The sequence below is a fragment of the Pagrus major genome, chromosome 4, assembly GCF_040436345.1.
Source record: "Pagrus major chromosome 4, Pma_NU_1.0".
Taxonomy (NCBI): domain Eukaryota; kingdom Metazoa; phylum Chordata; class Actinopteri; order Spariformes; family Sparidae; genus Pagrus; species Pagrus major.
In genome coordinates this window covers 23,151,829-23,177,004 of record NC_133218.1, presented here as the reverse complement: position 1 = coordinate 23,177,004, position 25,176 = coordinate 23,151,829, and the positions used below count along the sequence as shown (strand labels likewise).

Below are 25,176 nucleotides of genomic sequence, written 5' to 3'. Positions count from 1 at the left end.
CAGGTCCAAGAACAAAGTACCTGACAGTTTGTACACAAACAGATATTACCTATGGCGAGTCGGATGTTGCCGCTTTTCTTAGCAACACTACGACATGTCATGATAGCCCACTCATTCCTTTAACGCTTACAGAGCTGGGTTTACTAGAGTACAGCACTATTTCAGTGTTCTTTTAATCTTAAGTGATGATGGATGGATTAAAGCAGTTTTCTCCAAGACTGCAATAAAAGCAACAGGTTCGAACTTAACTGGGTATCTAATAATTTCTTAATTCACTGATGAGAATCTAACTGCAATACCTCATAATACCTCACTCTGCAATATCATGTTGTTTGCAGCATTTATATAGTTAACTACTGTTAACTATCACATACTGTAATATTCGTAAATATTATCTACACCGTAGTTGTAGTGTAGTACTCGGCACATTTCTTACATCTCTATTTCTAGCAACAATTCTATTTATTATGTAAATATGTGATATACTTGTCACATATAGTTTAATGCACTTTTTTAAAAAACAACTTCTTTTTACTTATATTATCGAAATGTATTTATGTATATTTCATTTTTACTTACTCTCATTTCTTATTGTCTCCTTTAATTACGTATTACTGATATCTCTCTATGGTGTGATACTTGTAACATACCAATATTCCTGTAGGAATCAATGAAGTATTTCTGATTCTGATTCTGACCTCAAGCTTACTTTTCTGCATTATTATGTCTGAGAAAAGGTGTTGGAGTGTATTGGACAAATCATAGACTGATACCATTATATTTGCAAAAGGCCAATATCGGCTGATGATGTCAGCCAACAGATATATCAGTCGAGCCCTCACTATTTAAAAATTGCACTTTTGTTGTGCATATTACCAAAAAATAAATAAAAAAATAGATTACCACAAAGTAATAGCCACTCTGGCAAAGTTAGGAGTTAGTTGTTTTGTCTTCTAACAGTCAGTCTCACTCTTATGCTAATCTCTGTTCACTGCTTTGGTGATTTGACACAGCCAATGGAAAAACACTCTCTGGACCAGAATCCAGAATTTCCCATATCACTTTACAGGCATGTTTACAGTCACATTTGGGTGAAAGTTAGTTGCTAAAAATAACCCAATCTAGTCATGTCGTGACACTGATTTATAGCACATTCAGATTGAAATTCTTCAGCTACTTTTATTGACTGAAGATATCTGGAAACATCTGGGACGCAACCAGTTAAACTCCTCATTCAAATCTGTTAAACTAAACTGTAACTACCTGAATTATTCTGCAACTGTTTGGTGACATTCAGTGTTTTTTATCACGCAAAATGATTTCCATACAGCTGCGTCATCATTTCCTGTGAAGTCTACTTTTCCTTTTTTTCTCTCTCTCTCTCTCCTCATTGCATGAAGTTATACAGAGGAGACGATTTTTCCGCAGGAAAAAAAAAAAACAGGTCAGTTTTCAGGCTGCAGAGAGAGAAAGCGACACAGACTCTGTTAAAGAATGGATCTTTGAACAAACACTGCGACTGCACAGAGACAAAGGTAGGCTTCTTCTTTCAGCTCATGAAATGTTGTTTACATAGAAATCTAACGAGATTTGACTCTTTTTAACTAACTTCTTTGGAGCATCTTTAGATGGTTGAGTTCATAAGAAAAAATGAAATCCCCCTCTTGTTTTACACTCTGTTATATAGTTGATATGATCGACATGCACGAGCTCACACTTCTTCATAGACGCTGACTTTGATCGAGTTTGGTAAACTGTCTGATCTTCTGTTTGATGTTTAAACGGGAGAAGTTGATCTTCTCAGCTGTACTGCTGCATTGGCACTGGTCGGCCTACAGGGGGCGCCTCAGCCTTTGAATTTGATCCATCTGAAGACACCCACAGACAATGTTGACTCTTACCTGTGTTTACTTTTCCCTTCATGTCTCTGCAAGTTTCAGTTCAGTTATTTTTTATGTGTCTCTGAGCCATAATCACCCCCACACACACTCACTACCATGCACAAACTCCAGTGTATGAGACTTTGCCTGACATTTGCCTTCAAGGTTTCTGAGTCAGTCAGACTGATGTTGTAGCTGCTGTGGGGCAAAAAGCTGAAAATGCCACGAGATAAAGAAACGTCCTTGTGCTACACTTGACTCCTCGCTGCTCCTCTGCAAGATATAATGTGACACTGCAGCTGCAGTTATTCAAGGCTTTTTTCCAAACAGTGACACAGTGTTAACTTGTTACTGAGTGTGCGATGAAACTGCAGGTTTTTGCAGACAAAACATTGCAGATCAAATGATTCTGTCATTAATCAAAGGGTGACTTGATTGGTAACTAATATTAAAGTACTTTAAATCACTCTGTGAATAGTTGATTGTTAATGATCCATATTTCCGAGTACAGTGTAATTATTTTGGGGCTATTTCAACTGAGTTCAACTGCTTGTCTTAAATGTACCTTAAAATATATACATACATGTTTACTTCAACATACAAGTTTTCAACACATAACATTGTTATGACGTAATGAGTTTTGTTTATAGTCAGCACCTACATTACGTCTGACAAATTGTGACAGACCTGGGATTTGTATTTACGACAGTGTTGTTGCACTCAGAAACTGTGGGGGGTGCCAAATCGCACAAAATACCAATTTGTACATAATGTTGCTTTAATTAATGTTGAATAATTAGTTCAAAGTCTTTTTTTATAAAAGTTGTAAAAGTTATTATGTTCATTTCAACAACTGGTCAGTCCCCCCAACAGTATTACAAACAAATTTGACTTCCTTTTACATTTCATACAACTGCAGTTATTCCTGTTCAAGCTGATTTCTTCACCACCCCAATAATGTTTTCAAAATCAGAGTGTGAGGGTGTAAAGATTGAAATCAATACCTTTATGATGGTGTTTTCATGACTGTGAAAACAAACAACAAGGACTTCTTAAAATGTACGAAAGACACACAGCAAGCTTCAATTACATATGTTTTCTTCAAACAGTGAAAAAGAAGGGTCTCAGGAGAGTTTTGTCTCAAGCAATGCATGCTGGGATGTCTATAAGACGCCGATCATGTGTCTTTAGAAACTTATTTTAATGAGTTGATTGAACTCGAACTCATTATTTCAATTTAAAAGACTTAAAGTTGTAAGAAGTTGTGTTTATAAGTTCTAATAACTAGAAATGTCAAGTTTAATTGACTTGAAATAAGTAAAATTTGTGTATTTCCTTTAAGAAAATGAGAAAAGATGAGTTGATTCCACTAAATTCCTGTATGACTTTATTGATAAGAAAAAAGGATGTTGCACATCAGGCAGTCAGCACCATTCCACTGTTTTTCTTTCAATCTTAAGTGATGATGGATTGATTAAATGATGCATTTGATAGCAGTTTTCTCCAAGACTGCAATAAAAGCAACAGGTTTGAAATGCACCTGAGGCTGTAAACTCTTACATTCCTGGTTATTCTTGAATTGCAGCAGTAACAATTTGCAAAGCCAGAATGTCTTACACATAAAATCAAGTAGTAATTACATTATATTATTTTCAGATACACTAGAAGACAGAGAGGAGAGGATGTCTGTACATCACAAGCCATGTCTCCTTTGTCAGTGCCGTCAGGAGTGTTGACTCGACACGTCAGCCTGACTCAACATAATCCTGGAGTTTAACAGCTGCCTCAACTCGGTTTCTGAAACCTGATATGATGTTTATTGCACCAAATACAATATATAATTAAAAATGAAGCAGATAAATGTGCAGTGACTTTATGCTGTTCTCATCTCAGAAGGGTTTTTCATTCTTGCCTCGAACCCCTGGGAGAGAAAAGGATCTGAGGTGAATTTTTGGAGTGTAGGTGGAAAAATCCCCATAGAGCTGTGGACTAATCCCCTTGAATGTTTTAGGGATTTGGGATTCACAGTGGATCCTTAACAAACACACATAAGGTTTAGGGCTTTTATTTGAGAAAATAAACTCCCTTGTGACTGAGGCTTTAGCAGGTGTGTAATCATGAGAATGGGGGGGGAAGGCCTGAGATTTACAGCATCAGAGCTCAGCCGTCAACCTGAAAAATGTAATGTAGTCTTTGGAGCTCTGCATAATAGTGTAGAGAGTCAGTGTATACATGGAGCTGAACTTTGTTTGATGCTCCCATGTCACGCAAGAAGAGGATGTGGCTTTTAATGAGAAATACAGATGGTACTGCGATCAATGGAAACAATGAATTCCATGAGAGCAGAATAAGCTTACAATCTGGTAAAACATCCCACAAAAAGCAGTCGGAGCTGTCTTTTGTGCTCCAACAGAGAGGGTTTGCAGTGTTTTCAGGAAGGACAATCTTTTTACGAGGCCTTGAAAGGTTTTGAGTGGGTCTCAGAGAAAAGCTGCACAGTGGCAGAGCTCTAAAGGCTTCCTGCTGATTTGATGTTACGGACTGTGATGACGGATGTCTGGTGTTTTTGTGACTTCCTCTGTTCCCAAGTCTGCGGGATGATAAGACACCACTGGAAGGAGAAGGCTTTATGGATGGGCAGTGCTTCGATGTTCGCTGTAGAGACGTTACATGCAGCCGCACAGAGAGATGAAAGGATTTCATGTTCAATATCTTGAGGTGACGGATTAGTTTGACTGATATTTGGTGAAAAGGAGGTCTTTGGTGCTGAGCTTCACAGTTCAGATTTGACCTCAAAAGCAGCTGACAAAATAGTCTCCCACCAAGGTCCAGTTGTTTTTTTTCCTTTTATTTTAACTGTCTAGCAAACAAAACCTCAAGTTTTGTTTTGAATTGTGTGAACCTTAATGATAAAATCAGATTTTAAAAGGTATTCGATGAATCAGAATTTCTAAGTGATTCATTCATTAACAGTAAATCCATTTTTTTAGGATTTGTTAGAATGTAGTACTACTAGAAACTTCAGAAACTTATTAATTTTACATCTTATATATTGCTTTTGTCTTTTCTTGTGAGTCACTGTGTATATAATCCAGTTTTACCCACTTCCTTATATTTTATAGTGACCAGATGAATACTTTTTAATGGGTACTGACCACTTGGCCACTGAGAAGCATACTGACTCTACATGTTTGGAATTCATGTGGCTTTCTCATTGCGTTGTTGTCTGGTACATGAACATGCACAGTACATAGAGTGATATAGTTAACATGAGGTCACATTACAAAGATGCTCTTTATTTAACAGCGTAGGCTCCGGAACTGCAGCATTCACACAAATTAAGTGGTTTAATTTGGTTGGAGTTAACTCAAACCTAACTGGGGGAAGTTGCATTTTGGGTGAATACTTTCATTTTTGTGGTCAGCTCAAGTTTGGACCTGTGGTTCTGCTCCAAAGCATTGACGCTGGGGGATATTTGGAGATACGTATGGAATGAAGCTATGCACATTTATCAAATTACTGTACTTAAAAAGTAATTCAACACAAGGCTGCAAAGCTGTGTTTCGCTGTCCTCTCTGGTTAAAGTTTCAAGACAGTTTTAATCTCTGACTACAACCAACATCACTAATAAATGTGGCGGATCGGTCTACTGCCAGATTTGTGCTTCGTTGCACCTGTAACCGCACCCATAGGTGATGTCATGGGGTTGTGGAGTTCACCTCTAGATCAATGCAGCAAGGTGAAACCACTGGAGGTCAGCAAAAACATGATTTTCAGGGGATGTGTAGTTACTCTCTAATTTATGTCTGATGTATTTACTGAAAGGGTAACTTCACTAATTTTACACATTAAAGTAGTATAAAGCCTTTTGTGGCTCCAGAATTGTGGGTAATGTAGGCACCACTTTTTGAAAAGGAAGAAGAATGCGTGAAATATAAAAGGCGATAATCTCTGGTTCTGGTGTATCGATTTTTAGAAACAATTATTGTTTTTAAACTGTCTAGAATGAGTCCAACAGTGTTCAAAACCTGGTGCCTACATTACCCACGGTGCAACTTTAATATTCAGGATATTTCCTGATCATTTAAATAATCTAAATTTACATTTTAAAATGAGATTCTGACTTTAAATATCTTCTCCAAAAGTACACAGTGCCCCTTTTAACATCATTTTTAGAAACAACCATATTTAAAAAATTAAAAATCTATCTACAACATTAAAATACTGCTTAAAAGATATATATACAATAATACAACATTCAGAGGGGCCATTTTAAAGGGCCACTATGTAGTTTTGGTGAAGAAATTCAAACTCTGAGTTGTCATATTTACAAAATCAATGAGGTAATAATACAAACTGAGAAATATTTATCTTTTCCATAACTGAGTAAACAAGCTGTTCTCAGAGGAAAATAAGGGTCCCAGAACACTGTATGAAGCTAGAAAGGTGGCAGGGTCCGCCACATATAAACAAATGATGTTGTCCTTTAAGGTCAGACAGCACACAGCGCACCTTTAATCCTAATGACTACTACCGACTAGACATAATGACTATGACTGTTACTTAAATAAGATTTGTCCTTATATCGTAGAGTACTGAAGACATGCCACTCTGTGTATGAGCTGCTCTGGTGTTGCACATTCATGTCTGCCAAATGAAAGACATCTTTGTGTGGTGAAATGTATTCCTGTTGACCGGTGGGCCCAGTGTGGAGGGTTTTCAGCATGACAATAAAACTGCTGCAAAACTCTGGCACCGTCCCATCAGCAGCCTTCAACTCGTGAATATTCATCCACACTCCTTGACAATAAACAAGGGGCAGAGAGGCAGAGAGAGGGTGCAGCTGAATGCCTGGCTGAGGAGGTGGGGGGGCAAACAACCCGTCCCCATGGCAACAAGTCCTGCCTCCCACCCTCCAGCAGGCTGTGTGAGGGGAGGCAGGAGGGCTTTTCTTTTTTTTTCTCTTTTCTTTTTTTTTTTTTGTGTCGGTTTTAGTTGGAAAGACATAAGTCGGAGTGTACTGAGGAGGGCAGGTAACCAGCCAAAGTTTCTCACCCTGTAGACGAAACGGATTTGAGCGTCGCAAAGGGATTATAATGTGAAAATGTCAGCAGCAGCAGCAGCAGCAGGAGCAGCAGCCATGGATGAGAGGAGAAACTCGGAGGTAACTCACAGCTTTCTGAACCATAACTACAGACGAGCTAACGGCAGGAGGAGGAGGAGGAGGAGGAGGAGGGTTCAACTTTTTAGCTAGCGGTCAGGAAACCGGTATCGACAAGAAAAAGCCCGAAACTTGTCCTAAAGGTGTTTGTTAAAGAAGTCGCAAGGTGCGTTTAACCGTTAGTCCTAATCTCCATGTGACCATATTTGGTCATCGACATGTTAGCTAAACGATGAAGTGCAGTGAGCAGCTAACTAAAAACAAGCAGGCTCGCTGTCTTATTTTTTCAGCTGACCCCTCAGAATGGAGAAAAATGTCCAAGCGGATGCAAGCACTAACTCTGTGGCTCGTAATGAGAACAACTTATCGCTATGACATCCAAAAAGTCCAAAGCAGCAGATAAGCAGAAACAGCACAGGACCTCAGTGAACTGACCTCACTGGACTTTTACTGGACTTCAGGGAGGGGGGGAGAGGGGTTTTTATGTTTTGGCAGATAAAACCAACATGAAACAAAATGTGTGAACTTTAAATGTATTATGTAGTTCATACAGACTTTATGTGAGATTGAACACATGTGTTTTGCTGTGTTAATGCTGTATATTCTATACATGACAGACATATTCAAGTGGAGACTGGGGGCCAAATGTGGCCCTTTAACAACCTCATCCTGGCCCTTTAATCATTTTGTTGGTAGGCTAATTAGCACATTCATTAGTTATGTCCGTTGCCAAGCAAAAAATACTCTTAAAAGTTTAACAGAGGTGCACTATGTAGTTTTGGGGAAGAAGTTTTAATCAGAGGAGAAAGATCTTCATTGACTGATTTTTTCAATACCTAAACAGACTAAATAAACAAACTCTCTTTGTTTTCATGACTGAATAAAGTGAATAAACAAACTGACCTTAAAGCACAATTTCATACTGTTTTACTTTGTTTATATTTGGCGGACCCCGCCACCTTTCTAGCTTCAAACTGTTCTGGGGACCTTATTTTCCTCTGAGAACAGCTTGTTTATTCAGTTATGGAAAAATATATCATAACCTCATTAACATTAAAAATATTAAAATTCTGACTTTGAATTTCTTCTCCAAAACTACATAGTGCCCCTTTAACACATTTAAATTACAAGCTTTAAAGGGAAGATATTAGGAATGTAAAAGTCCCCTTAGCACTTAACTTATTTCAAATCTGGCCCTTCTACAAAAGAAGTTAAATAGGCCTGGTGTATGACATACTGTACATGTCATGTACAAAACAACTTTTTATGACATCATACTTATGCAGGCTAAATTTGCTTTACCCTCAGTAATGGAAGGTTTAAAAGGATAAGTTCACCCAAAAATGAAAATTCAGTCATTATCTGCTCATGCCCTTATGCCGATGGAAAGTCAGGTGAAGTTTTGTAGTCGATAAAGCATTTCATGAGCTTCACACCAAAACAGCGTTAAAGCGTTAGTTAGTTAGTTTGTCATTTATAGGGCCCCACAATTAATCTAAATATCAAAATCGCAATAGCCAAGTTCAATATCCAACACAAGCTGCATTTTTTTGATAAAGGTTCAATGTGTGACAAAACAGCATCATAATGAAGTACTGTGTTGCTGCAGAGATGCCCTGGTGTACAAATCTTGATCAAGATGTCAAAACGTGTGTTTGGTCTAGATCCCGACAAATGTCACATCATCATGATTTTAACTGTTTTGCACTGGTAATATCTGCCACAAAAATCGCATTATGATTAATGTCTCATGACTTCCTTCATCCACTTATTTGGATAAATAAATGTGATTCATGTAACACATGATTGTTTGTGAGTTTGGTACGGATCAGGATCCAGATATAGATTTGAAAAATTGTAAAGAAATAAAACATTCACAACTTTAAAAGTAGACTGGCAAAGCCATGTTCTCACTGAGTGCTTTGTAGTTCAAATATGGGACGCTTTCGGTCCATCATGAATGTTTACATGAGTTTTCTTAACAGATTACAACTTAAACCCTGAAGATTTTATCTTATACACTATAGTACAAACTCTGGGGACATGACTGGTTTTATTTAGCGCTCTTTTTTCCCTTAAACTCTCTCTATTGTGCACATCAAACAATGACCTTCCCCTCTCACTGGAAGGGACTGTCAGCACAGAGCTATTGAGGAAATTCTTCTCTGTTCTCTATTCAGTTTAACAGGAGTGAGTCTGGCCTGTCACCAGACACTTTTACAGGGTCTTTTGTTCACTCAACATCACAGGGAATGTAACTTTGCTCTTTGTCTGCTCATCCAGATAATTTTGGTGTTTTGGCATCCTGAGGATCAGAAAAACTTAACAATGTCGGTACAGGTACATCTTGTTGTTTCATCCTTCTGCACATGTACTGTACAAAGGTTAAAAAAGGTCAGTCACAATGTGTGTTAATAAGCTGTCATATTTATGATTCATGTTGAGTTTTTTCCAAATGTACAAAATGTGTCTCTCAGTGCCATTAGATGGGTTGGATTGAAGCTGTAGCCAAGGGCTCTAAATTATGGCAAAAGCACATTTAAAGTGTGTATACAAGTTTGTGTTTTTGAGTGAACTGTCCCTTCTGTCCCTGAAGTTGTTGATGCATGGTGATAATGTGAGCAGCTTTTATCATCGTTGCAGTGATGGAGTGATTGAAGAGATAGGGTGGTTAAATGGAAGTGTTGTTAGGAGTGTTAAATCTCATGTTATCCTTTTCACCTTAACATAAGATGCTTGCTGTTGATCAGCACTTCGCACTCATACGCTTACACACATTTTGTTAGAGTCTGATACTGTTTGCCATGTTAAGGTTCTTGCTGAAAGGAAGATAAGCCACAGTACATCTTTTTTTTCAGCAGAATTCTCAATCGAGTATCTACTTGAGTGTTTTTCAGGTCACAAGACTGTCTCTCTTAACTTTACCCCAAAGCTCAACTGAAGTTATCAACCAGAGAGAGAGAATGTGTTGTGAGAGAAGCACATCTACTTGGCTTTTTGTTGCCCCTCATGACGCATCCACGCTCAGATTCAGTCGTATTTGATCCTAAGATACAAGTACCTGGATGGAGCACGTGGTTGTAGTTGGAAGTCAGTTTGTTTCTGTTGTATTGCTGTTTGGTTATTCCCCTGTATTTTTTTTTTCTTCAAAGACTTGTTTGGCTCTGCTGATGAGAATATGAGAGGCTGTTCTGTTGTCTGCCAGTTGTAGCTGCTGATGAACACTTGTATGATGACACTGACACATCCCTGATTTATAATCCCAGGTTTACAAGCCCCTGACTTTGCTTTGTCACTTGTCGCTTTCATGTTTTCCCCTGTCATTTAAAAATAAGAAAAGTTATCCTCGCTTGATGCAGATGTAATCTCCTTATGGACGTTTCTTTAGGTTTACTGTATACTAACAACAAACTGGCAGCCACAGTTTAATTTTAGTTGTGCATGTCACAGTATGAGCAGTTCTTTATCAATATACATTCAGTGATGTAATGGGATCACCATGTCAACATTTAAATGCCATGAGGTGTTCTTGCTTCATTTATTCAGGACATTACTTGCTTAGATACAAGCGGTTCACCACCGGCTTTGATGTCTGAATACAAACACTGTCAGCTGTGTTTATGAAACTCTCTGCTCATAAACACTTGTCAGAACCTGTTGATATTCAGAATAAATGGTACATGCTTTTTCTTTAAGCTTGTGATTTGTAAGGTCTCTAAATTGCTTGAGGCTTTTTCTTGGAGCATAATTTTCATCATGCCATTAATCATCATAGCATTACATAATTTCCAGATCATTAATATCAAAAGAATTGAACCTGTTGAACGTCTTTGGGTTTTTATACGTTTTTGGGGTTTCCATTATGAGATCACTTCCAGTTATCTTAGTTCATTCACTATGTTAATAGTAGTCATGTTAATGTGAACACTGGAAGCCAGAGCCTAAAGCTAGTTTCCAGTCATTTGTTTTCTTAGAATTTTGAATTTGTGCAAGTCTGAATGACTAATATGCCACTTGATCCATACAGTGTAACTGATTCACAACAGCCCAGTGTTGGCAGTTAACGTTTCTGAAAATTACTGATTTGTTCACAACTGACCCCCAACCACTATTTGTGTGACAATGCTGCCAAGCCAGTGACCACAGTTTGAGACTGTATTTCAACATTTTTGATGAGGGAACACAGTGTTTTATCATTTGTAAGTGTGACACCACTTGATATTTTTAGGAGACCTGGGGACAATTTCCAGCTGTGTTTTTGGCAACAAAAAATAGATATTGTTTACAGGAAGTTGGGACATCTCCAGTCTGGTTTCCGGTGACCGAAACAGCCAAAACATGATCTTTTCCTTACTCTAACCAAGTGTTTTTTGTCAAGCAGCCTAACCAGACCATTAGCACAGTGTTGTCACAAGATACATTGAAAATTGAACCTAAACAAACGTGAAGTTTCAGCATATTCATGGTTTGCAGAAACGTTCATTGTCAAGATTAATTCTGCCGATTGTGTTGTCCACAAACAGTTCATGTAAGTGTTTTGTGACCTGCCTCTTGCAGTGAAGTTCACCCAGCTAACCTTGTCAAGGTTAGGAAAAGGTCCTCTTCATGATGAAAAGAAGCAAACGGTGACTGTTTTTAAGGTTTTATTACTGGCGTCTGAAAAGTGTATGTACTGATAAAAAGTTTATCAAAATGATGTTTACAGATGAACTGAGGGTTACCGATTTTTGAATGACATTGCAGGTCCTCATCCCACTGTTTTATATTTGCACACTTTCTTTGTAATATTACCATAACAGCTGTTTATGGAGAAACATATGGTTTTGCTTTTTCTTTTCTGATATCTCTGATCTTTGACTGAAACTTCCCAATTAATGGGAGCTTTAAGCAGGTATGTAACCTGTTTGAAGCTGATAAACATAAAAAAAAACATGCTCATAGTCTAGAAAATGAGCAACAACATAATTCATTATTGTTTTTGTTGGCTGAGCTAAACTCTGACTGAGCTAAAGACCGAGGCAAACAAAAATACGGCTCATCTACTTCATGTCCTTAGATAAGTCAGAGACTGTGTGTCAGAGGTCAGCTCTGTGACACAAATTCTAGCCTCCCTGCTGCAGCTCAGATGGATATAAGCCCGTTTTCCACATGCCTGCCTCTGCAGCTGTGCACGCTCATATCTAGGTTACACAGAAGGGTTTTTCCGCTTTTCCACAAAGAGAAAATATGCCATGATTACTTTGAAAAAAAGAGCTGAAATGGCTAAAAAAGGAGATAAAAAAAGATTCCAAGAATTGGTTCCACCTGGTTCATTGAGCTACACAGTGGCAGTGTGGCGAACCATGTGGTGGTGTATAGGGGTAATTACATAGGTATGGCTATGTGTAACTGCCAGTAGCATCAACCTTGGTGGTTTTCTTTTACATCGAGACACATTGAAGCTGTCAGAGCCTTAAACTCCTATCCGGAGAGAGCAGTTTATGTACAGAATGTACATTGAGAGTATAAGACATTAATCTTTTAGTTTCAGCTGAGAGGTTTTGCTTTAGCATCATGCTTGGCCTGCAACAAAGTGTTGTATGTGTGCTGTAAAGGCCTATATGTGGACTGTATTGTCCTGGGATGTGTATCAAGAGCTGGATTCCTTTCTGCCAGGACATTTATGCAACTCCTCATCCATAATCTGTAGCTAAATAAGATCCAACTCAACTAGCTCAAGTCTCTTTTTGTCTATAGTGGACAAAACTGTTCTTTCTGTAGATATTGAAACAATGGCAGCAATGGATCAGTGTGTGGGCTCATGTCTGCCACTGAGTTGTGACGTCTGGAAAGAGTTGAGAATTTGCAGAGATTTTCACTCTTCTTATCCCCCGTGCTTCTTGGCTGCCTGTAAAACTCTACAGTGGTTTTAAAAACCTTGAAGTCAGGTTGCTGATCAGCAGAAAATGAGGACCGGGTCGGCCAGAGTAGCTAGGAACAATATTATCCTCTGTTTATGGAAGCTGTTGTGCTGGCCACTGCATGTTTCAGGACAGACACAGATCTTAAACTGAACCCAGTGCAGGTTAATGAAAGTTTGTCCATTATGACGTCATAGAATAGTGCTCTTGTAGTCTGAACATCAAGTGCCAGGTGCTGCTGTGCTGAGAGAGGGTGGATATTTGAGTGTAGTCTTTATTGAATGAAAAAGAAGCTCTTGGCATCAGGTCCAGGTGTTTCTGCCCCCCTCCTGCGCAGTCTCTCACCCTCTGAAAACATTCTTTAATATTTTGAATGCAGCCCGGTCTGATGGATAGGGCAAATATTAGCACATTCCAGCATGTAGTGGAGAGAACTGTGTATCAGATGATCTGTCAAATGTGACAGGGCCAAGGACGTGTGGACTCTTTTGAAAGATATTTTACCTAATAGATTCTCTCTCTTTCACACACACACACACATATGTGCACACATGCACACGCGCGCGCGCACACACACACACACACACACACACACACACACACACACACACACACACACACAGAGCTGATAAAAGACTTACTTTTTAACCACATCTCCCTCTCAAGGACGTACTGAATACAAAGGGCTCTTTTATTCCGCCCTAAATAGTCTACTGGAGACACTGTTGTAGTCCCATTTCATGAATATGTTCTTGTTGCTGGGGAAAATATGCGTCATTGATATGCCTCTCATGTAATCAATTAGTACTTTAGACATGAACATGACAAAACCAGGAAAGAACCCTGCAATGGGAAGGCTAGGTCATTAAGATGATGGTGTTGAATATCTTAAAGAGACAGTCTGGCTTGTGGGATTTGGTTTTTAAGTTAGAGCCAAACACAGACAAACTACTGAATGGTTTTATATCTCAAGTAAAGGGATTAAAAGTAAGGAAGGAGAACTTTGAACTTCTCCAAGGCTGGATGTCTTGTTGTTTGACAAAGCTATTAGAGGTAACAGAAGAAGTAGTCAAGCTACAATCCAGTAGCTGGGAAGTACAGATGTGTGATTTGGGAGTAAATGTTATAAATTGCTGCTTTGTTATTTTTAGGAGTTTGGACATGTAAAACAGAGTAATTCTGTATCCTGTCAAGAGGCATTAACATGTGTCAAGATGCCACCACTGTGTTTGTGGGCGTAGAAAAAAGGTCTGTTGGTGTTTTTGACATGTGTCGTATGCTGCCAGTGTGTTGCTCTTTAGACTCTTTAAACTCATGTTTCTTACCTGACCAGATAAGTTTGTTACATTTCCAGTGCAAACCATCTAACATGAGGTCAGACATCAACACCTCACTCGTCTTCATCTTTAGAGTCTACATAAAGTATGTAGTAAGTAGTAAAAATGAAAGGTGTAGATTATAGTGATAAAGTCACAGGGAATTATCATCTGACTCTGCCGCTCCTTTCAGGTGTACAGAGCCATTTGCTGTGTTCCAGATTATTGTTTACATTTTCCGGCCTGCATTTTTATTTTATTTTTTAACATTCTTTCAACGTTTAACATTTTCAAAATTATAACAGTCCAGCACAGTGTATACAGATTATATGAGATATGTAGCAAATCCAGAATACATCCACAGCAGTGATCTCAAAAGTCCTTATTAGGTGTAACATTTCAGGCAGTTGCACTCTGAGTTCCCAGGTACTCCAACACTTTGCCAAACTTTGCTGTAAAAAGGTCCTTCTGACCATTAATACCAAATCTTAGTCTTTCTAGAGAAATATAGTCTGATATCAAAGACTTCCACAGATGTACTGAAGGAGGTTCATCTCCCACCCATTTGATCATAACAGCCTTTCGGCCCAACATAAGCAAAACATTTACAGTGTTCTTATGTGATCTTAGTGATTCAGGGATACATCCCAATAGACATGATATTAGATTAGGCTGTAATTGCTGCTTGATTATCACACTAACCTCATCACATGCAGTTTGCCAAAACTGTTGAATCTTTTCGCATTCCCAGAGGCAGTGAAATCTTGTCCCTAAAATAGTCTTACATTTTGGGCAGTTTGGAGAGGCCCCTGCTGTGTATTTACTATACATATATGGAGATATATAGACATTTTGTAAGATATTATATTGCATTTCTCTGAGTCTGTTACATATGGATATTTTCGAAGGTAAAAGTAAATGGTTATTTCAGTGTCTATTGTTGTTTTCAACTGAGTCTCCCATGATTTCCGTAGGAATGATAGTCTGTCTGTATTCAAATGTTGCAGCTTGGAATAAAATTTGGAGACAAATTCTGGCCTGCATTTTAATTTTTTGCCATATTCCCGCCGTTCTCACCAGTGATGTTTCCAGCTGCTGTCAACAAAATCACTGTGAAAATATACTCTATGCTACCCCTGCACAGCACCAAACAGTGAATAAAGTTAATGACTAGCTGGTAAACATGGTGTAGCATTTAGCAGCTAAATTCACATATTTTCCTCAGGCGTTGGTGGAGACCAAAATGGAACTAAAAGAGAGTATACACTGGACATTGATTAGATGGTTACATACATGACTCCATATTAATTATTATGATGCACTGTATCTGCTGGATATGCAAATAAGCGACAACCCAACAAGTTTGTCGAATCAACCTACTGAATAAGAATTATTAGAGAATTTAAACTCTAAAAGTAAAAGTTGTCATCTGAGGAGATTTTCACAGTACGATATCCTCCTCAGACCTCAGATTATTATTATTATAATTATAATTACTATTATTATTGTTGTTGTTGTTGTTATTATCAGTTACAATGGCAATGACAATAATTTGTTTTTTTCTTGTTAAATTTCATTATAATTTGTCCTGACAGATAAATATATATGTGTGTATGTATACTGTATGTATATATATATATATATATATATATATATATATATATATATATATATATATATATATATATATATATATGTATTTATGACACTAATACAGTCAAACTCTATACCATAAATAAGCATATGTACATGGTAAAATAACCACTAATTTGCATACCTTGGTATAATTTGAAATCGGTACACTGCTGCAACCCTACCAAGGAAGTATTGTAAAGCGTGCATGTTCCTATTTGGCAGAGTAGTTTTATTTGAAGAGCATATTACGAACTTTTATCAAGTCAAATGTTGTATAACAAAACTGCCATACGCTGTTGTCCTAAATAACACCCTCAGGCCACAGTGTGCCCGCAAACATAAATATCTTTCCAGTCCTACCTCATTCAGTAATACACCAAACATTTGAACACTTATCAATGCCAGTTGTGTCATCAAGACACAGTAGACTGAAGGAATGCCTCCCATCAGTATGACACTGTTGGCTTGTCACAGTTGACCGTTAGCTTGCCTTTGGCTCTGTCATCTCAAGAGAAAATTTGTATTGAATTTGGTTGAATGCACTTTAAAGGTACTCTAGAGCTTTCTCAGAAGTGGTTGTTTACAGCTTGTGATTTTGTGTAGGGAGATGGTATCAGACCTCAGGAAGTCAGTTGGCTAACGCCTTGGTGTTTACACTGCAAAGTCCATCTTGGGCTTCTGTGACCCATTTCTGTGATTGTAGCGTCCTCCGTCCAAAAAAATAAAAAAAAGATAAATTTATACAAATAAACATTGCTCTCAATGTAGTATAACTTAGACGTGGGGAGCCGACAGTTTAATTTTCTTCGCTCCTGGCACACTCTTTACACTCTAATCCTTGTATGTTTCCTTTGAGGGTGTTACAAATTGAAATTACAGAAAAGAGAGTCATGGAGAATATTGAATGTCACTTCCAAAAACATACAATATATTTTCAGCAGGTATTAATCAGAAATAATAATTTACACTGTTACCAGTGTCTGAATTTAATGCAAGCAGAATATTTTCAAGTTCTGCTTATTTTTGTCTCAATTTGCCTTTCCACAGTGATTTGTTTTGTTTTATCATGCAATCATTGATACATTATTTAGCTCATCTTTGTTTCATTTGGCTATCCAAAAAGTGTGTTTTCATTGAACAACCCTCAATGCAGTGCTCTGTCCCTCTGATAACCACACTGGTTAATGTACGTCTGTATGTTTAAATTCCATTGTTGTACTGTCACAGGAAATACGTATATGTTCCTACCATTGTTGTTGTATTTCACACCAGTTTTCTATACAGAAGTGAGTGTAATATGTTTTACACAGAATAACAACAGCACTGGAGAGTTGCAAGTGAGACTGTGACAGGACACCATGATTTTTTGTGTTTGATGAAAATAATGATGCATGGCCTGTCCTCTTAGCAGAGTCCACAGTCACAGGAAATAGCTGACAGCAGGAATGCTCCCTCTCTCTCCTCATCTGTCTCTATAGGACTCAGCTCCACCACTGGTTGGCTGCCTTCTCCATACAACAACTTCCTGTAAACAAGTCATGCTGCCAAGCAGCCTCCCATCCTCCACCTCTGATCTCTAGGGATCTCCATTTGACCTCTGTATGCACCAGAACAATCACTTGAGCCTTCTTGAAAGGGCCAACGTTGTGTTTCAAAAAGTGATTTTTAGGGGCAGTGACCTGCAGTTTGAGGGGAGGGTTTAACTAACTGCTGGTCTAATATGAGATCCAGTCCGAGAAATGTTGATCACAAGGCAGAAGTCTTGTCGTGTTAAATAAAGGAATGTAATTGAAACGGATCCACAGTCTATAAGTAATAACAACATGCATGTGAGTTAAATATCTCTGAACCTTTGCAAATAACGCCAAAACTATCTGCATGGCTACATATAAAAGCTAGACAGATAAATGACCGGTCTGATGTAACGCCTGATATTAGCTTAATGCAGATTTATTTGTATATGACAAGTTTATTTCCCAACTACAAAGTGCGACAAAACATTCAAGGATTCTTATCAAAAATGTTTGTGTATGTTTTGGGAAAAACATTACTGGAACTCTCAAATTTCGATATCGTCCTCAAATATTTTGTATCATTATGGCCACACTAAATATAAAAAACAAAGTGAGGACATTTGTTTTGTTGTGATTTGTTTGAGCCAGGGATTGACCGATATGGTTTTCCAGGGTCAACACTGATTATTAGTAATCAAGAACTGATATATATTTGCAGTAGAAGTCTTGGTGTCAAAGTGTAGAATAACTGTAGTGATGGAATGTAACTAATCACAATTTACAAGTACCACTCGACTTAATTTATTTGATAACTTTAGCTACTAGTTACTTTCCAGACTCAGATTGTTTAATGCTGATAGGCTACTACTTGTGACATGTAACCAATCAGATAGTGGTGTAGGTGGAACATTGAGTGAGACTGATTGGTGACTACAGACAGAGAAAGAGAGTTGCATCAGAGCCGAACTAATGCATTTTTAAATTCATTTATTTTATCTGCAATTGGACAGAAAAAACTGATACAAAAATGCTGACTATCAGCCCTGATAGTTGTCCAGGCAGATAATCGTCTATACCTAGTTTGAACCCTTTGATGAAGCTATTGCCAGTCTCTTATCCTGGCCTTCTAGTCAATAAAGTATCTGCAGCTACTTGAAGGCAGCCTTTGAAATTAACATGTTGTGCTTAAGGGAGACACGTGATGATCCATTGTGGTGACCTTGATTAAATCATGCACCACAAACATGCACAGTTTGCTGCAAAATAACTACAGAACCTTAATGTCTACACGCATCAAAATGATTCATTTTTGCTCTGTATTCTTCTGGTTTATGTGTAGCAAATACATGAACAATCACTGTGAATAATGTCTGTCGTTCCTAATTTCCTCTCTGGCTATGACCCAAATCTGGAACAAGACCTTGTTCAAGTCTTGTCAGTTTAACTGTTTAAGTGGCACCAAAGTAGTTCTGTGGTGTTTTATGTGAAAATATACATTTTTGTAAGTGGAGGAATACAGTAGCTGTGTGCAGCAGCATTTCTCTGGCACAACAATGTCTACATGCTGTGATAGTTATGCCGCTTGATTCTGGATTGTTGAAATTCGTCTGCAGTGTTTGCACTGATGATTCAACATGGCACCTGTGGTGAAGTGGGATTTTTTATTATCCTGCCTTACAAAAGGTTGTCCATTTTACTCCCATGTGAATCTGTGACTGTCAGTTTCAGGGTTGACAGTGTCAAGAACTTGTGTCATGTACAACTAATATGGACAATAGGGTTGCAGTGATCATTTTTCCATTGTTTCCTATAAAAATCATATTGTTAATGTTCTGTTTACCCTTTGGTACCAGAGTTAAGGAGTGTCTGACCAATATTAAACGCAGGTGGTGAACATGAGTTGGCCTGTTCTCATGGATGGCACACCCAGTTTTGTCCTGGCCATGGTTTTGTCAATGTGGGCCATTTGGCTTTTGATGTGGTGCAGGATTAAAGCCCATGTCCGTGACAGGACTGGACTGTTGTGAAGTCTGATTTTATTTCATATTTCAGTGATAGCCTTCATTCACAGCCTTGATTTGTCACTGACAAACCCAAACAAACTTAGAGGAGTTTTAGTTTGCATTATGAGTTCAAGTATTTTTGCTCACAAAATGTTTGATGTTTCACTTCCTTGTGTTTGTCCATCAGGTGAGTGGGCGGTTTGCAGACGAACATGACAGCCAACAAGAGTTCGAAGGCTGCGCCTCGTGCAGGAGGGGGTAAAGCCCCCCGGGACGTCCCCGACAGGTCAGTGACATCTGGGACAGGAGTGGGCGGGCTAATGTGCACTTCCAGTCAAGTCACATAATTTCAGAGTACTCATTATTTCATTCATTTACAACATAGATGCCATCAATGATCATCCTGTGGTAGTTTTTCTTTTTTTCCACTTACGGAACGAACGACTAATGATTGTCAGTAATGATAAGACCTCCAAAGCTTTTGCAAGTACAATCCTGTTTCCTGGACAAGGGCCCCATCCAACTGTGAGCTGTGAGTAGTGAGCTGAAGCTTGTGTTAGCATGTTGAGAGCTTATCATGTCCTGCTGGGAGAGAAAAACAAACTTTGTGAATGATATGTGATATCTGGACTATTCATTCTGACAGTTTATCATCCTGTCAAATTTTACCAAGCTCAAAAGCTTCTTTAACCAAGAAGTCATGTAAGGAACAGGCAGACTGGCAAGAAAAGATTTCATAACACGGGATTATTGTACTTTCGAACCGTCTGTGTTCACACCTGTGACTGTCTGGTGGCTGATTTTGAGCAAGATGTTTTAAGAAATGGTGCTGCCATCTGTATTCTAATATATAAAGTAGTAATGCTACTATTTGACTTCAAGTGCTGGTTGTTACTTCCTCACTACCAAACATAACGTCACCTGTGGCAGCTGGTCTTTCTTTAATTGCTTGTGGTGTAAATTAGGCCTACTGGAAGTGGTAAACCACACAAATGTTAATGTGTATGATTCAGGGGCAGAAATAGAATATAATACTCATACTATCATCACCATAACAACTAACAATCATTGTGTGTTTGTTACCTAAAGGCCTTACACATCGCTGACGTGATGAATAAATGACACAAAAATGTGAAATACTGGCCTGTGAAAATGTCGCATCAAAACTATTCACACCGGCAGACATGCAAATATGTGATAGTATGCTTCAATGTGTCATTTTTTGACATGGGTCACATAATATCACAGTTCTGCAACGGTAAATTCCACAACTATAGAAGTCTGTTTGGGTAGGGAGCAGTCGTGGTTACTCATCCCAAGTCACCTTTGTCACATTGTTTTTAGAATTTCCTGTCCATTGTCATGTAACACAGGGTGATGACAAATATAAACAATCAACAGGTCTGCCATTACCAGCAGTTGTGACTTGACATTCATTCATTTTACAAAGAAAAATCAACCTCGTTCCGAAAAAAAACAAAACAAATGACAATGCTTTTTCTCTGCTTAATATTTGCTTTCTTGTGTGAAAGGACTATTGACAAAAACAGCAGTTACAAAAAATACTGACTTGTGACTTTAAAAATCCACACAGTGTGTAAAGGCCTTTACAATGAGTTTTTTATATGTAGAGGGAGCAGGTCATGTTGCTACAGTAGCCCAGAGCAGACAGACCAAACACTGGCTTTAGAAAGGGCCTTTTGTGTTTATTTTTATTTATTTATTTATTTTTGCATTTTTAGTGGCCACTGTAGGGAAATGTCAGACCAGGTGTATTAAACTGGTTTTAATCTACAGCCACACTCCTAGATGCCATTAAATCTTAAAAACTGGACCCTTAATGATAATGTTAATATAATGATGCAGATAAATGCCTTTCATTTGCCTGCAAACGTGTAATATCACCACAGAGTTGTCAGATGTACACTATTCCCAAGGTAAACTGTGAATGTAAACATGAGGAAAGCGCTAATCACACTCGCGTTGGCTGCATTCCTCTAACGTGATCATTGTTCATTTAACCTCAGCCTCTTTTGATAAATGTAATTGTCATTATAGGAGCCTTATTACAAGCTTGCTGTCCTCATGGGTTCATGTTACCCCAGATTCGTAAAGATCATATTTTAAGCTCATGAAGCACAGATGCTTTGCAGCTCCATGTTTGAACACATGGGGAGACATTTTTGTTGTTTCAGACAGTGCTACACAATTCATCCCACCAAACTGTGCAGTCAACCAAGGATCGGTTTCTAGGACAGATTACGCCTACACTGAACTGTGTGCTCTCAAGAGGCACACATGGCAACATGCAGCAACATGGTGGAAAAAGTAATAAAGAGCTAAACGAAAAACATGCTTTAATCTTGCTCTGTGATCTTCTGCGAGGGAATAATTGAGAAATGATTTACCAGATACAGATTTTTTCCTGCCAATTGTCTGTTGTACTTTCAGTGAAAGGGCCGCACCTCCAGGATCACAAGGAACTACAAACACAATCCGGTGAGGTGTTTTGGCAACACAAACCAGGCTGACAAGGCTGTTAGAGCTCACTGTGACTAATGTTTACATACCCAGAAATGCACATTCATTGGATTGATCTCATTTACTTGTTATGTCAGCAAATAAAAACTCCCATACTCTTGAATGAAATGTGAGCTGGATTAGAGTTTTATATATGATAATGCATAAATGAGTGACAGGGAAAAGGCGCTGATGGATGATAAAATTTACTTATGTTGAACTGTAACAGCAGAAGTGCTGTTTGTGTGAGCAGTCTGCTCCCTCCATCCTGGTCAGTAACAGGAAGTGGCTTGTGGTCAGCATGCCCTGGAAGCCTGAGTGAAAGCCAGAGGCCAGGTTGTGACTGGCATCCAGCTCTTTGTACAGTACTGTATATGTGTGTCCGGCCCATCTGAAGCTGACTAAACTGGGCTTATTTTCACAAGCATGAACCAGACCACCAGGACTCCTTTAAAATCCCCCAGCTTTAAATAGACAAAAAATCTGCACATATTTTCTTTTCATGTCAAATCAAAGTGTCTTTATTTTATTTAACAGCACAAAGACTAATCTAGCTAAATGAGGCTTATTCTGTGGATCATTTTGCTTTTGCAGTTGAACAAACAAAACATAAAAAATGATAGAGTACACAAAAACGAAATAATATAATACAAAAGAAACATATATACAATTTACTATATTTGAATCATGTCATATTGTTACCAAGTCATGGATCTTAGACTTACAAGTAATAAAATCTGAATCAAATCAGCTTACAAGTTTGTAAAGATGAATTTCAAAGTCAGTTCAGTCAAGAGAGTATCTCAGAGTGAAGACACTCTACTGTATATAAAATGAAACATAGATGCAGTCTCTAAAACAACCACAAAGCACAATATGAAGCCTGTTTAAACCTTTTTTCCCATATCATTACTGTCAAATTGGTGGAATCATGGTCAAGACCGTGCTGCATCCTCTTCATGTTTTAATTGTGAAATTAAAAAAATTAAAGCCCAGAGGCCATCAAAACAAAGTGATTAACTCACTAAACTGTACTTTTACTGGCATTAGAATTGCATTTCTGAGTGTTTAGTCTGGTTGCTGCTAAAACATTCCCATTGATTTTAAGCTTCGGAGACGCTGCTCCCTCTTTGGCTCCTGCATTAGGCATGCAATACTCCTTGGCAGACATTGAGTTCGGAGTTTTACCAGGGAACCAGAACAATTTTAATTTGAAAACAACTTCTAATAGCTCCCTGTTGAACCTCTGCAGCATGTCATGTCTTGGACTGCTGCTTAATATTGTGCTCAAAAGTATTTTTTCATGATACCAAGTGACCTGATCCAAGTTTCATCTGATCTGCCCTGAGATTGGAGTTTATCCTGAGCTCTTTTCAAGCTCAAATATCTAAATATCTGCATTAGCGTTAGGGTGAGGAATCATGACCAGAGCTCAGCTTATTTACAGCATAGGAAAGATGATCTGTTAATGTTTGTACCTGAATACAGTATTGTTTCATGAAAAGCAGCTACAATGTACAGCCTTATGTGAAGTAGCTGTAATACCTCTAGACCAGTGTTTTTAAAAAAAACCTTTTTGTGCCCAAGGCACATCACAGGGCAAGTCAAACTCTCAAGGCACACCTGTATTCTTATCTGTGCATAACATGCGCATTACATGATCTGATCACCCTGAACACGTTTATTTTTGGCTCCCTGGGAGCTCTTTAGGGTATAGAATTTGCCTCTGTATTAGGAAATGAATGTCCACAAAGGACTGATATAGTAAGTTAACAAAACTCATTTATTACTTGTTTTATAGTCCCCCCCAGTATATCACTGTAAACACAACTAGCACTGTTTGCAGTAACAGTATAGCTTTACTTTGTTAGCAGAGTTACAGCTCTACTTTTGGTGTCCTCTTCAGGAATTGCTCTTGAGAAAATGTCATGAAATTGTCCCCTCCAAAGCTGAATTTGGCCCTGCATGTTTTGAAACCTCCAAAATGGTGCACTTGTGAATGTACAAACATTTACAGTGCGTGTTTGACACCTCCGCTGCTACAACTCCATCCTCAGGATAACAAGTTTTAAACTGGGGAATAGTTTTTACAGTACTTTGCCTGTATCACTGATAAAACATGCCTTAGAATATATTTTATTGAGTGTGTTTGTGAGAGTCAAAGTGTGAGTGCACACCAACAAAACCCTCTTTTTTCATTTTTGAACTTTCAGGAAATCATGTTCAGAGATAATATCAGTTCCTATAGCAGTCTGAATAATCATAGTACCCAAAGTTTTGTTTGAAAAATCAATATATTGGATTTCGGAATACTACAAACCAACAGTACAAATCTCCAGACGTGAACCTTTGTCTCAAATTCTCAAATTTCTTCAAGGCATGGGAAGTCAGATAAGCTGCATCCATCATGCTTGCAGCTTGCAGGTCCCAAGCTGCTGCAAAAGTCTCTCCACCCTGGAGCAGGACGTATGAAACCTGGGAAGGGCAGAGAGGTGTGAAGCGAGATCTGTCCCAACCTGCACTGTTGGATCACAGTCCGCTGCCCTCAGCTTCCTCCTCCCCCATAACGCTTGTTATTCTAACCATGCCTGTGACATCAGATCTCCCAACGCTCCACTTTCGCAAGACTTAGTCAGAATCCAAGTCATGACAAGGTTCCTGATAGTCTATGAGTATGACAGTGTCAGGGTTTTATAGGGAAAGTTTGTCTGTCTGCAATCTGAAAGGCGGTGAGCACCGTGAGAAAAAGTTTGTGTGTGGTGAAAGGTGCCCTCATAAGTGAGTGTGTGTGACTGCTGTAGCACCTAGTCTCACTTAGCTCCAGGGATCAGAAAAAGCTTTGAGGACCAGAGAGAAGCAGTGAAACTTTCACAGGTAAGAACGCTGTAATACGTCTAGCTTGGCTGTCTGTGTGAGGTCTGCACTGATTCTCTTCAAGTTCTTTTGATTATGTGGAAAAATCCACAGTGGCATTTCAATGTAGTCTGTTTCTTTTGGACTTTGTTTTAATCTCATCCCGCCAAAGACAGAATACTTTCCTGTGGTCATTCTGAGTAAGTGGCTCAAGTTTTCATTCTGTCTTTGATCGTGGAAATTATCTCAGAACTTCAGCTGATTCGTAACAATTTTCTTCCATCTGTTCCACATCAGGTTACTTTTCAGGCTGCAGGGTTGAATGGATTTATTGGCTGCTCATATGATTTGCCTCTTTTGGTTTATTAATATCTTAGGCTGTAATGTGTGTTTT

General features: G+C 38.5%; 1 protein-coding gene across 3 annotated transcripts in view; it reads left to right on the top strand.

Moving 5' to 3' along the window:
• The first annotated feature begins 6,911 nt into the window (after positions 1 to 6,911).
• The window catches only part of dennd2b (DENN domain containing 2B), a 49,166-nt gene continuing 30,901 nt past the window's right edge, over positions 6,912 to 25,176 (top strand). The window contains exons 1-2 of one of the 3 annotated variants that reach the window (XM_073464142.1): positions 6,912 to 7,044; positions 19,597 to 19,695. In XM_073464142.1, the coding sequence (XP_073320243.1) occupies positions 19,622 to 19,695 (74 nt within the window). In that variant the 5' untranslated portion in view covers positions 6,912 to 7,044; positions 19,597 to 19,621. The other 2 variants (XM_073464144.1, XM_073464143.1) reach the window with 2 other exon arrangements.